The 14718-nt window shown below is 34.3% G+C and overlaps 2 protein-coding genes across 2 annotated transcripts; both read left to right on the top strand.

Annotated features, from left to right (window-relative positions):
• The first annotated feature begins 8804 nt into the window (after positions 1–8804).
• LOC105791000 (spore wall protein 1) lies at positions 8805–9677 on the top strand. Its single transcript, XM_012618852.2, has one exon. The coding sequence runs from the start codon at positions 8954–8956 to the stop codon at positions 9371–9373; it is 420 nt and encodes a 139-aa protein (XP_012474306.1). The 5' UTR covers positions 8805–8953; the 3' UTR covers positions 9374–9677.
• Positions 9678–12754: 3077 nt separating this feature from the next.
• On the top strand, positions 12755–13533 carry LOC105790999 (putative glycine-rich cell wall structural protein 1). Its single transcript, XM_012618851.2, is given in 1 exon segment — positions 12755–13533. A coding segment is annotated over 1 exon segment (471 nt). The 5' UTR covers positions 12755–12869; the 3' UTR covers positions 13341–13533.
• The last annotated feature ends 1185 nt before the right edge of the window (positions 13534–14718 follow it).

The following is a 14718-nucleotide window of genomic DNA, read 5'->3' as shown; positions in this document are numbered from 1 at the left end:
TTCCAGCCAAGTTTGTATGTGTTCAAATAGGGATTTCTACCCTTATTTTCCAAATAGTTTACTTCCTCCGGTTAACCCTATGGGTATGACATCTAGCTTCGAGTGGCATCATTCATTGATGGCTTAACAGTAGTCTCTAAATGATGTAATTTTTCCAGGATTTGTTGATACTTATCGTATTCTTTGACCACCTTAGCCATCGACAGCTTCTAGCTATAGGAAAAGCCCTCAATCGACCACATATGCCATCTAAGTCGGCTCTTAAGTTCCCATCCACTCCGTTATAAAAAAAATTACAATTGAAGCCAGTCTTGCATACCGTGATGTGGGCATTTCCTAAGCAGCGACTAATGGGGAAAATTTTGTGTAAAAATTTCACATGCTTCATATAAATTCTGCTTTCGAATTCCTATGAAATTAGCAATGTCGTGCCTCAATTGAATGGTTCGACTAATGGGGAATTTTTGTGTAAAAATTTCCCTGCTAAGTTGTCCCGTGTAGTGATGGAACCCGAATCTTGGGAATCAAGCCATTCGTAGGCGTTGTCACAAAGCGAGAATGAAAACAACTGCAAACGAATCTCATCATTGGTCACTTCGTTGTATGTAAATGTGTCGCACAACTATAGGAATCTCTTTAAATGTTGGTTTGAGTCTTCCATCATATTTTCCCAAAATTTAAAACTATTTTGTATCATTTGGATGGTGGTCATCTTAATTTCAAAATTGTTTGTAGTAATCGTAGGCCTCTCGATACTACCTCAAAAAGTGTCTAAAGTGGGCAGCGCATATTTGCGCAATGTCCTCTCCAGTTGAGCCATCAGTGGCTCACTTCATAACTGTTTAGTTGATTTGATGTTCTCCTCAAATAGTGGGTTTGCTTACGACAAGTTAGCCACTACAAGTCGATTATTTTGCATTTGCTGATGCGATCACCTTAAGATTCTCTCCAGTTTAGGATATGGTTTAATTGGAAGAGTTCCACTTCAAGTCATGCACTAAAATCAAAGAGAAGTTGAAAGAAATATTAATATGAAATAAAGTAAAAATAAAATTTCTTATCTCTAATTCTAAATTTTCCTATTTATCCTATCAAATGATGAAAATTAAATTCAAGTTTAATGTTAAAACCTCCCCAGCTATGGCGCTAATAACTTGATCGCCGCTAGAGATGCTAATGTCTAGACTGAAAATATTGCAACAAAAAGATATAAAATTAAGTAGTGGTATCCGCAAGTATACGGGTCAAATTGTAATATAAAAGAATGATATAACGAAACACTCCAGGAAGTATTCCGAGGATTGTACCCAAGGTGTAACACCCTCTAACACCCCATAACACCCCATTCCTGGTCTGATTGCTGAACCCAAGCTATGGAACGTCACATTAGCCACCTAAATGACTCTCCATTAACACCCAACCTAACCTCCAACACACCACAAGTTAAAACATGAAACATATATATGTTTAAGAAAACACAAGCTCGCGAGCTCACTTCGTTAGATTCATGATATGCATCAATAGTAACATGCGAACCTACTTCGCTTTAACTTACTCCTTTCTTGAAGTCATAAATATTTGAAAAAAAATAATTTAGAACATATGAACCTTAATTTTTGCAAAACAACATACCTCACGAAACATAACAGTTCATCTATTTGACATTGAAGTTCGTACCCCTATATAGCTCGCACATTCGAAGTCTTTCAAGGAGTAAGTTTCTTTAAACAGGGTAGGTCTCACGAACTACCTCAATGTATTTAGATTCTACGAACATCGTTCGTTGGATCTCTCTTATTACTGAAATCAAAATTTATAATAAATTATTAAAGGTTCACAAGTAACAATTCACCAATCGTTAGGGTTCGCACTTAGCATAGTTCGACAACCCTGTCGCTTTATTGCAACTTTGGCTAACTCCATATAAGTTAGTCAGTTTGATTTATTACATGTTACTGCTTCTGGCGAACACTATGTTTACAAATTATTTACTTAAGTAAGAACCTGTAAATTAAGAAGACATTAACCAAACTTGGATTATATTCTTATACATAAAATTCAAATGTGTTCATAGAGTACTATCAATGCACAAATATATAAAAAAACATAAATATAACTAAGTCCTAGAATAGTCAGCAAAGTCAACACAAATATTTCTCTAAGCCCTAACAGAATCCCACATTGTCTTTATGTCCAGAGTTCGTTTGTACTACCTTTCCAATGTTTATGCTTCGTCTGGATCACTCTCCTCGCTATTGCTCACTATGCAATCTAACCATCTGCAGTGTTTAGAAAAATGTGTGTAAGCTTTTGTGAACTCAGTGAATATACAGGAAAGAATAACCACATCACACACACAAAACATAAGTTAAACAAAAGTTTGAGCAAAGTCACAAAACTGCAATCCGAGTTTGCCATACTTACGTGAAGTTTGGTTTGCAAAGACTTACTATCAGTTAGCTTAAAAACAGTAAAACATAATCTTATTTACATGTTCTTTCCTATTGGATAAACGGATCTCCTTATAACGCCTCAGAATGACTCAATGAGTCTTAAGATATCCCATAAGTGTAGCATAAAGCTAAGAACTCTTCAAACACACCAACATGTCCCACTAAATGGTTCTCAGCTTGACATTCCCTTATCTCTCCAACTTGTCCCACGGCCTTTAACCCAAAACACAAAACACAAAGGTGAGTACTCACAATCCTATGGCAAGCCATTATATCCAACGGTTTTAGAAGATTATGGTGTCAAAACATATACTTAAAACTTAGAGCTCGCAAATCATGAGGAGCTCACAAAGCACTGTTCATATAGGGCTCGCACATCACTATTCATAAAAACACATTATAATCACAAAATAGAGTTTAGAAAAGACTTACTCTCGAAATTTAGAATAAAGCACTAAGTTCCTGATTTATATTATAGTTCGTACATACATGTTGCGATCCTTGAACACTCACCAATTTGCTAAAAGCTTAAACAAGCTTCGCTTTTCCCTTATCTTTGCTTGTAGATGGTTCTGTCAGGTTCGTAATTTCACAAACATACACAAGTCACTAACAGAAAAAGCGCATTAAAACTCGTACATAAACACAAGTAGACCTAGGTTCGCACATGCTAGTCTTTTGGCAAACCTAGTTTCCTTTGTTGTGAACTTTTCTTAATTACTTCTAACACAATAGAGAAACAGAAATCTTACCTTGAATCCTAAGAGCTAAGTTAAGGGTTCTTGTTTTCTTAGAACTTGATAAGAAAATAATCGATGAAGAATTTGAGAGAGTTTTGTTGCTTAACAGAATATGAAATTTCTAATGGAAAGGACTTAATTTATAGGCACTTAATGTTTTAATGTCTTTAGGATACCCTAGTCATAGTAGAAGTAGGAAAAAGTTACATGTATGAATTTTGTTTTTAAGAGGAAAATAAGTCGACTTCCTAATTTTAGTATAATTATCCTTTTACTACTCCTACTTTTGACTCTTGACCCAAAACAGCAATAAAAACTCACCAAGCCCGCTGGTGATCCAACTCGCCAGGCCCACTAGTGATCCTTGCTTTGCCAAGCCCACTAGTGAACTTGGCTTCGCCTAACCCACTGGCGACCCTAGCTTGCCAGGCTCAAACTTTTAGACCCTATTCTAGGATGTTACAAAGGTTAAATTAAACCAAAATTAATTCTCTATACTAATAAGTCTAAATAGTATTGATTTAAATTTATATTATGAAAAACAAAATAACATCAATTAATATAATTAACCAAAAAGTCAGTTAAACTAAAAATCAACCAATTTAACAATCGAAAAGAATATAATAAAACAGGTAGGAGCTTAACTCACTTCAATGATCCTAATTAACTTCAAAACTCAAGTTTTATTGAGTTAGTTATTACTTAAATATTTATTATCTCTCGTCCTCTAACTAATTAACTAATCGACCAATACACACTTACCCCTCAACCTCACTTTCTTACTGGGATAAATTATGAGGTACTCGGTAAACTTACCTCTCAATCTCATTTATCCTAAATTACTTCACCTCATAGGGTTTAAATGCACATAATTTAAACCAACTAACCTGAATTTCAACCCTCGTTCATTCATTAATTATTCACACATTCGTTCATTAAACTCCCTAAAAGAATTAACTACTCGTGGATCTAAATACAATAATTCCTAAACTCATATTTAACATGCAAAATCGAATATTAAATAAAAGTAAGGTGTATAGAAACAAATATGTTTTTAATATCAATTGAAGCTCAGAAGCGAAACCTCCTTTAACAGTCCCGAAGATTATTCGATTGCAATTGAAATCAACACCAAAATAATGAAAAACTAATATATTGAAATCTTGGATTGAAATTGAATCCATGTTAAACCAGTAACAAAAGTATAAAATGGACTAAACTGAAAACAAAATAAAACTAAACTAAAAACCCTAAATTACTAAAATTAATCACTTGGCCAAGCCTCCTCATATGAGACTTAAAATTCCTATTTATAGAGTTTATGCTCAAACCTAGTTAGTATTGCTAAACAGCCAAAAATTTTGATTAAGATCATTGAGACGACTAAAATACCCTTAATTATGAATTCATGCTCGTCACTCGGTGCCGCGACAAAACAAGACCGATGTCGCAACACTGCCTTCACTTCTTGGGTAATTTGGCTTTGAAGTTTGGTGTTGTGACACCGCTTCCCAATGTCACGACGCTGCAATCGCCCCTCATCTTCTAAGTTCGAAAATAGTGTCCTACAAACTAGATGGAGCTGTTAGATCATCCCTAGGCTCATAGTGGCCCATTAGGTCATAACATAACTTAAAATTGTGTAAAAATGTTTATTTTGCATAAATTAAACACCAAGTAGTAAAAGCTGAAAACGAAATAAAAACATATAAAAATGTTATAAAACAAGCTCATTAAATGCCAAAAAGACCCTAATTTGCCACAACAATTCAGGGTAAATCATCATTTCGTTCATTTCTATTCAAACCCACAATTCATTTTTGGTTTCAACGAGCTAGCGGAGGGACCGATTGAATATATGTAATTAGGGACTTAAATGATTTATAATTAAGTTCTGGCTTTTCTCCTATTAATTATAAACTCATTTAGTCACAAAGTCATTCCACTATAATATCGTGGCTGAGCTCTCCCTAACGACATACCATTACAAAAGTAACTACTTAGTGCTCGTCGAATGACAATGTCATAAGTTGTTACCCTAATAGGATATCATTAATCTCTTAGGATAATATTTGTTCTCCGAATATTATCTTATTTTATCTCATGGTAACCATTACATCTTCCTTCGTGAAAAGTCAATTACTATCGAATAGTAATTAAGTTATTCATCATAAAGACAAAAGACCCATGTCCATGTTTAATTTTCATCAGCCATGTAATGCCAATGAGAGGATACCATTTACCCATGTCTCAGGCCATGAACTCCACTGTTGTGAATGACGCTACGTACTGCAAAATTTGTACACCTAACGCACTAACTTTTGGTTCCTTATCTATTCAAACTCAAGCTTTTACTTACATCAAAGTGTACGAGTCACACATACATACTCCGCCATCCACTTAGGATTTAGGTATGCCACACTATAAACGTCACAAGCGAATAAATCCATAAATAGATTGAAGATCTGTTCTTCTTGGATCTAGTTCGATGTATTGTCAATCTAGTCAGTGACATCTATATCTCTATTTTTTGGGAGTCATCCACTACGATGCCCAAGAAAAAATATCCCCCCAATTGGCCTTGATAGATGACATATTAATTTTTCAATCGGTTTTTTTATTTTCGATTAGACTAAGGATATGTTTAGGTTTGTTTACTAATATAAGTTTTCTTTCTGTATTACGATTCTACCATATAATACTGCATAATATTAGTTAAAAATTAGACAATCAGTGAGTAACATTTGCTTCCAATTTTATTTGCATGAAAATAACCATGTGAGGAAAATATACAAAGTATTAATGTAATTCATGAATAGTTTTATTAACCAATCTTTTCGAAAACTTACAAGTGTACTTAGACTTAAATACTACACTTAAGGCACCAGATCCAACAATCTCCCACTTGCCCTAGTGAAGTAAATGATTCATGTTTCGCATTCTTCTACCCCTCCATATGTTTCCCAAAAATCTCTTTAGCTAGTAGATTCTTGGCAAAACAAATCCCCAGGGTTTGTCTTCATACGTGACCTTTGACTATATTCACTATTCCATCAAACACTACCGTCTCTCTTATGAAACTTTGTATCAATGTGTTTTGTCCTTATGTTGGTTCTTTGAGCCTTAGCTATATTCACACTATTATAGTGTCATAGCTTTTCCATACCTCATATTCGGCCCTCTATAGTGAAGTTAGCAGTGCAACCCTACTTGGGACTTATTCACACTATGAACTTGCCATCTAGGAAAAAACACAGCCTGATATCGATTTCCTTAAATTTTGACACGTTTGGAAGTCAGAGTCGGTATATCTGATAGGAGTAAGATCTCATCTGAAACACACAAGCATATAATCCATCGTTCTCCGTAAATACTTAAGCATATGCTTAACTGGTTACTTGGTCCTAGATTCGCCTGATATCAACTTATCAACCCCCACTGCAAAACAAATATTTAGGCATGTGCATAACATAGCATACATGAGACTTCCCACTGTCAAAGCATAAGGAACCTTTCTCATGTTCTCTCTTTCTTCAGCTGTCTTAGGACAGTCCTCTAAAGAGAGGTGAAATCCCGAAACGGAGGATTGATTTCCCTTTTTCAAATCGGTCATTGCATAATGCTCTAATATCTTGTCTATGTATGAAGCCTGAGACAGTACTATCACTTTATTCTTTCAATCCCTTAGGATTCTAATACCTAGAATAAAATTAGTGTCTCCCAAGATTATTAATTTTAATGATTAACATTCATCAAAATGACTACTTAAATGTATTTTCACAAATAGGTTTAATTGAGTAAAAAATTTGAAATCTTTTCAAACCTTTTAAAAAAATTTTAATAGTTCAGGGAAAGGTGGTGTAAGGAACAACCTATCTCCTTGCTTTGCCCCAATTTATACAAAAGTTTAAAGATGAAAAAATGCAATAACGATTTCTATCAATTTTCCCAAAAATCTATAAATTTAATAATAGTACAATATTGACAAGTGCCAACAATATTTTGTTCTAAAATGGGATAAATCTCAAAATTATACATAAACTTTTATTTAATGTACAATTATATATATGAACTTTAATTTGGTACAATTATACATATGAAACTCTAATTGTGGTTCAAATGTATACATCGATTTATTTTATATTGGATAAATATATTTATTTATGTATGTAATATATAATCATAAAATGATATTATATCAATAATTGTGTTAATAATTTACAAAATGGATCAAATTAAAATTTCATGTATAAAATTATACAAAATCAAAGTTCATGTATACAATTATACATTAAACCATAGTTCATGTATAATTTTGAGATATATCCCTTCTAAAAATGAAAACATTAATGCATAAGAGACCGAGTTGCATTTAAAATATCCATATCTCTCCTCCCAAGTAGAAGTGCTCATGGTAGGGCGGCTGCCCGATGGCCCGTCCAAATATGGGAGGGTTTGGGTAAAATATAGGTAGAAATATGGGCTTGGGCAAAAAAAGAGGCTGTTTAGAAAACGGGTGGGCCTCGGGCACCACTTTTTCGGCCGGGCTGGCCCGATATAATAAATATATTTATTTTTTAATTTTAAAATATTTTTACATACTTTTTTAATTTTTTATTTTTAAAATATTTTTAAAATATTTTTTAATTTTTAATTTTAAAATATTTTAAAATACTTTTTTAATTTTTTAAATTTTAAAATATTTTTAAAATATTTTTAAAATATTTTTTATTTTTTAAAATTTTAAAATAAAATGGGCGGGCAGGGCAGGGCCGGCTTATGATTTTTTCGGGCCAGGCTCAGGCAAAATCTTAGGCCCATATTTCGGGCCGGGCCAAAAAATTTTTTTGAACCCGGCCCGGCCCGACCCATGAGCACCTCTACTCCCAAGTATCAAAATAAATAACTAAACAATAGTACAATACTAATAACCATGGTTACAAAGGCGCTCATCACGCCATGATTAGGACGTTTTAAGGAATGACATTGGCGAGGGCTCATGAGAAAATTTACGTTTTTGAAATGGAATGTGCTTAACGAAATGCCCTCTGGTAATGTTCATAGTAAATTTTATATTCGAATATAATTATAATAATCAACTATTAACATTAACAATTTTCTCATATATATTACAAAAATTTTTGACAATTAGATGACCATGCATCTATCAACATTACATCTCTAATGAGGACAGTTCATTAGGAAAACCTACAAAATGTACATGTCTCAGCAAGATATATGGTGTTTACTTTCTCTTAACTTCATTTGAAAAAAACGCCCTACTTAATCATCCGCCCAGAAAAAGTTGATTATTATCAAATATCACCGCCACAACTCACAGTGTAATCAATAAACAAAAGCCCGCACTGATCAATGCTCCATCCACTATGGATAATGGGTCGGCGACATTTAGACAGCTGTCTTAAACCCAGTTTAAGAAGTTAAGATCCCTGGGAATTTGGCAGCTTTCTTAGCCACAAGGTTGCTCCCAGCAAAATCTTGTACATGACACATCATGATTTCCACTTGTATTTTTTAAAACAAACTATTTCCTCTTTAATTTACAGTCTCTTAACATGGATCGCATTCAGACTATAAATAGCTTAACTCTGTGTCTCCTGAACTCCACTACTCAATGCTGGTCATCCCCTGATTCCAGAAGCTCGTACTGAGAGTTCAACTGCACTCATATTTACATCCAAATTGCTCCCCCAAGGCTTCTTCACTTTGTTCCTTGTTTCTTGTTCTACGTTGTTGAAAATGTCTTCTTTCAGGTTTACAGCTCTTATGATTGCTTTACTTGTTACCATGTCAGCGGTTGTATCTGAAAGCCGGGTTGCGAGAAAAGACCTCGGCCTGGATCTTGGTGGCATAGGACTTGGGGTTGGAGCAGGGATAGGCCTTGGCTTGGGAGGTGGTAGTGGTTCAGGATCAGGAGCTGGGGCTGGTTCCGGTTCAGGTTCAGGGGGTTCTAGTTCAAGCTCTTCATCTAGTTCAGCATCATCCTCCAGTTCATCTGGTGGGTCTGGTGCAGGTTCTGAAGCTGGTTCATCCGCAGGTTCTTACGCTGGGTCTCGAGCCGGGTCTGGTGCAGGTTCAGAAGCCGGTTCATCTGCCGGTTCCTATGCTGGCTCTCGAGCTGGGTCAGGACGAGGCCGTGGGAGAGGCAACGGCAACTAATTAAATTAAGCACTCCTTGCTAAAAAAATTGTATGCGGGGAATCAAATAATTAAAAATGAAACTGATCACCACCTCTTGTCCATGAATAAATGTGGTGATGAGTGATTAGTGGTTTTCTGTTAAAGTCGCTTAGGTGTACCTCAAGTGGCAATTAGTATGGTGTTGCCTACTTCCAATATATATTTCTGTCACGTTGTTATTCAGATTTTACAGTTTTACTTTGATTAGAGAGTCAGATTATCAAATCTCACTTCATGTGTAATATTATTTATATTAATAAAGAAGCATAAATTGCTGGAATAACTTTTTGGGCTTGCTATGGCTATTTCTATCATCAATAATCCTAAGACTGATGTACTCATGATATATAGCAAGAATAGCAACAAAAGAAAAATACTTTACTAACTATTGTAGTAAAAAATCGATATTTGTGGATTGAGTTTTAGCTTAATTTATATCGATATTTTTGTTAATGTAAAAGACATAGGTTCAAATGCACCAAACGTATTATCCTTTTTTAAGGGTTGGGAAGGAATTATAAGTAATTCTAGGTATTATATCAAAAACAAAATTAAGAATAATGATACTATACTCATATGAAAGGAAGTAAATAAAAAATTGAGGTTTAAAGCAAATCCTTGTCTTTTTAGAAAGAAATTACTATATATAAGATCATTAAAATGGTTGGTAAGAAAAAGTTCCAAGATTCTTTTTTTCTCTTGTTGTTGTATGAGAAAGCTATGTGGCTTTTTATAGAAAGGTGACTTCGTTCCACCCCTCTTACTAATTAACTTTGTAAATGACTACATGTATGATAAGATGTACATCACATAGAGAAATTTACCATGTGCTAAAGGCTTAGACGTATAAGATTTTATTTTCATGTTCATTGACATGTATAAAATTCTTAAGACTATATGGTAAAAGATAATAAATAATTCATGCTAATTAAAAGCATATATAAACTAACAAATGTTGGGTGCATTGATAAGGTACATTGTATTCTCATGAGAGAATGCAAGTCCGGATCTTGGAGACAACATTATTAAGAGGGGCAACCACTAATCCCCGAAAAGATTAGTCTTCATGAACAGTAAAATAGACATGAAAGTAAAAAAAAGCATATATATAAACTAAAAGGTTAAAAAGTAGACCAGTCAATAGACATGTTAAATAAGGGTTAACCGGTCATTAAATCATGCATCATAGTATATACATACTTAGTTATCAACTTAGACACAGTAAAAATTTAAGTGGTTTTACATATTTGCGTAATTTTTTATACAATTAAGATTTTAACAGTTCAACTGTTGTATATCATTCTCCATTCATATGTAGATCATGCATATCAAGTTTGGCATAAATTTAAATTTTCTAACTATTCATTTTATGAAAAAATTCAATCATTAAACATGTATTAATATAGACAACATTTTAGATCAATAATATAGAGATATTGGATCGAATTACAAATGTATTGATAAATTTAACAATTGAATTATTAAAATATTAATTATATATAAAATTTGTGAAACCACTTAAATTTTATTGCATTTCCCATATATGTTGAATATATTATTGGCAGATCTTAACAAATAGAGATGAGTTGCGAGTTGGAAAGCAAGGATTGAAATTGTATGTTGGTAGTACCCAAATCAAATTTGTACTCTGTTATTTATAGTTCAATTTGTTTGTTATTTGAATATTTAGTTGCAATTCGCTTTAATAATTAGGAGAGTAAAAGAGAGATTAATTATGTAGTTTGAAAGATTTTCTAACGTAAACAGGGTAATTCATTATCAATCTGTAGTATCTCATAAAGTTACAATTTCACTCTTAAACATCAATATCAGATCACCCTCTCTACAATGACTTTCCTTTTGAAAGCTAAATCACAAACTGAAAGTGAAGACTAATTTATTTGAAATGAATTTGCACTAAAAATAAGCTTCACCCAATTAATTGTGCTCAAGTAGGTTTTTAATAAGGGAGCTAACATCAAAGATTTTCTAAGAATAAATTTCTTTTGGAAAGTAAATTATCACACAAAGTCTTGAAAGAGTCCTACTTGATTTGATTTTCTTCCCCTTTCAATAAAATAAATTGTTACTGAAATCTTGTATGTATAAAAAGGTACAAAAAAAATTTATTTAAAAAATGCCAATAAATATAGGAAGTTGCACAACGATTCAGTTGCAAAGCGAGCTAGTACATGCAACTTATAACATCAACAACCTTAAGCACATCAATACAACTTTTTCTATTAATCTAATCCAATCCAATCCAATCCAATCATAAAGGACAATTATTAATGCAATAGAACATATAAGCATTAACAAAAGAAAAACTTACTAACATAACAATAGCAATAAGAAGTTTTAAAGAATCTTTACTTGATATTCTTTTCCATCCAATCTAATAAATTGATGCTAAAAACCTAATATATATACAAGGGCTAAGGCAGGTAATTTTTTAGGCGCCAAAATTAATTTTTAATTTTACGATATTAAATATGCAACTTCACCATTTGAATAGCCTATATCTTTATAATTTTAAAGAACTAAATCAAATTTTTATCATTTTTAGAGGGGCCAAAGTGCGATTTTAACTTTACTAATTTAAATTTTTCAAAATTTTAAAGAGCCTAAATAAAAAAAATTATTTTAAAGAAAATTAGGCCCTGCCAACCCCTAACTACACCTCTCTCTATATATAAATATTGCAATAAAAAATGTAATATATATATATATATTAAATTGCATAACAACTCCATTCCAAGGTGACTTGCAATTGAGATCAAACATGGGACATGCAACTTGCACAACCATATGTCACCTGCGTGCAATCCTTGACGTAGCCGTTTGGCATCATGGCGTTGAATCCGCATGCTCTTCCATATCTTCTACAAACCAACCTTGTAACTAAAAACAAGCCCTAATAATGAGCTATAGCGCTCTAGCTTTTTTTCTTCTTCAAATCACCCTATTTGCCTAAAGAAAAGCATAAGGAGCTACCTCGCTGCCAAAAAAAAAAAAAAAGGAAAAAAAAGGGTAATCATCACCAACCAAATAATTGAAGAAGGTACCAGAAGCATTGATTGTAGTCAACAGGATGATCCATTCATACTTCCACTATGATCGTTGTTTAGTGGACATCAAATGGGCCGGTCACAAACTGGGGAAGTGCTTAGTTTCTCATCCAGCTTCGCCCCAACAAATCCTATTTCTACTACCATTTTTAATACTCACCATGTAATAATATTAAAATAATCGAATTCTTATAAACAAATTTCTCCACTATACTCAACAGTTCACACTTCTTTTACTTTTTTTTTTTTTTTTATAATTGTCCAAGACCTTACCTTCAACAATCGTATAAATTAGCTCTCTCAGTAATGCATCGAACGCAGAAAAGAAGAGATTGAAGAGCTCTTTCAATACTTCAACTCCCCTTTTCAATTTAGTTCAGCTAAGTTATATAAAGTGACAAAACAAAATGGGAGCATTTAAGTCCCTAGCATTGGTCGCCTTTCTCCTTGCTATGCCGACTATTGTGTCGGAGAGCAGGGTTGTAAGGAAGGACTTGGGTATAGATCTTGGTGGTATATGAGTAGGGATTGGAGCAGGTGTAGGGCTGGGTCTCGGAGGTGGTGGCTCAGGGTCTGGAGCTGGGGCTGGTTCCGGTTCTGGTTCCGGTTCTGGTTCCAGTTCCAGTTCAAGTTCAAGCTCTTCCTCTTCATCCTATTCAAACTCGGGTTCAGGGTCAGATGCAGGTTCGTATGCGGGGTCTTCTGCTGGGTCTCGAGCAGGATCAGGATCTGGTGGTAACAAGGGACGCCAAGGTGGTTCAGGCCATGGTGAGGGATACGGGGAGGGGTCAGGCAGGGGAAATGGTTCAGGCAATGGTGAAAGTTATGGCGAGGGGCATGGCTATGGAGAGGGTCATGGCAGCGGTGGGGACAATTAAAATCTAACTTTGAGTGCATGCTTGCTTAAAAAGTGAAAAAAAATATATATCCATAAATAAATGAAGTAGCATGTTATGTACCCGTGTAATGCATCGAGTAATGGATGTTCATATGGTTTCCTATAACTAAATGTCAGTCCCCAAAGCTTTTGATAATTAATAAGTCCTTGGCGCACGTCTAGAATTATACATACATTAGATGATTCTATTGGATGCTAATGGTTTTCTAACGCTTCTTAATTAGTGATTAAATAATAATTAATGTCACAAAAATAATATAATTGGACTCTCCCTGTAGGCTCTCTCGAATTCCATCAAAACCATCAAATATTGTAAAAGAATTTGCATGTGTGACGAGACTAGAATTTTAGTCTGGTAAATCATGCGGTTTTAGGTGTTTTCTTTGCTTGAAATTCGTCTAAGTCAACCTTACTATCACAAAATGGGAATTTTCACTAAATTTCTCTAAGGCACCGAAACAAAGCGGAAGCAAACTCGAAACGAAAGAGCAAAGAACGAACAGAAAAAGGCCATAGAAAAATAGCACACACTAAATGTTTGAGTAAATGCTATCAAATATATTCACATCTATGAACAGAATCATGACAAATGAGGGGAAATGTCTCTATTTATAGTTGAGCCCCCCTCCCCAAAACCAATAGTTGTAGATTGAGTTACATCGACGGTTAACATTAGAGCATATCTACAAATTCCTAAGAGATTTAAACTTTATACAATCTTATCCCTTTACGATTTACATTATCTATCCTAATAACTCTAGTTTTACTAGAGTGTTTCATTAGGACACCAAGGCTTCAAGTAGATGGCCTTCTCCATATGTTTCATGAGTTGGGCCAGTTCAAGTGGTTTAAATAGTCTCATTTCATCAATTGACCTCTATGGACACTCTTTGCACAATCGTCATGGGCTTTGATCAGCGACGCGTGACATTCTCCTCCGTCCATTCTCGCAACTCCCTCGTTGCATCGTTAGAATTACACTAGTTTAATCCACCTCAGAACTTTCTTGATGCCTCGACCGTTCCTCAACTAATCTATCTGTCGAGTAGTTTCGCCCCTCAAAACATTTGCCTCAACTTTCGTCGTTGCCTACCTCGAACCATTCTGCTCTTTTTTGGTATATCTTATTTGCAAGAGCCCGCCACTCTCATTTGCCCACATTGTGACTTGCTTTGGTCAAAATCCCCTTGATCCGCACAAATAGGATTTGGCATTCCCACATTTAACATCGGGTTAACATTAAGTATTCCTGCTAACTCTGGTTTGCAAACCCCTCAGCTTACCCATTTCAAAACTCTAAAATGGCCTATGTTTCCTTGCCAAACCAACAATACGTCAAAATGAAAAACACTAGATAA

The sequence above is a fragment of the Gossypium raimondii genome, chromosome 8 (genome assembly GCF_025698545.1).
Source record: "Gossypium raimondii isolate GPD5lz chromosome 8, ASM2569854v1, whole genome shotgun sequence".
NCBI lineage: Eukaryota > Viridiplantae > Streptophyta > Magnoliopsida > Malvales > Malvaceae > Gossypium > Gossypium raimondii.
Note: the sequence above shows the minus strand (reverse complement) of the source record. Positions and strands in the feature narration are given on the sequence as shown.

What these genes read in the sequence shown, in the direction of transcription:
- LOC105791000 (XM_012618852.2), top strand. Translation starts at nt 8,954, where the DNA reads ATGTCTTCTTTCAGGTTTACAGCTCTTATGATTGCTTTACTTGTTACC.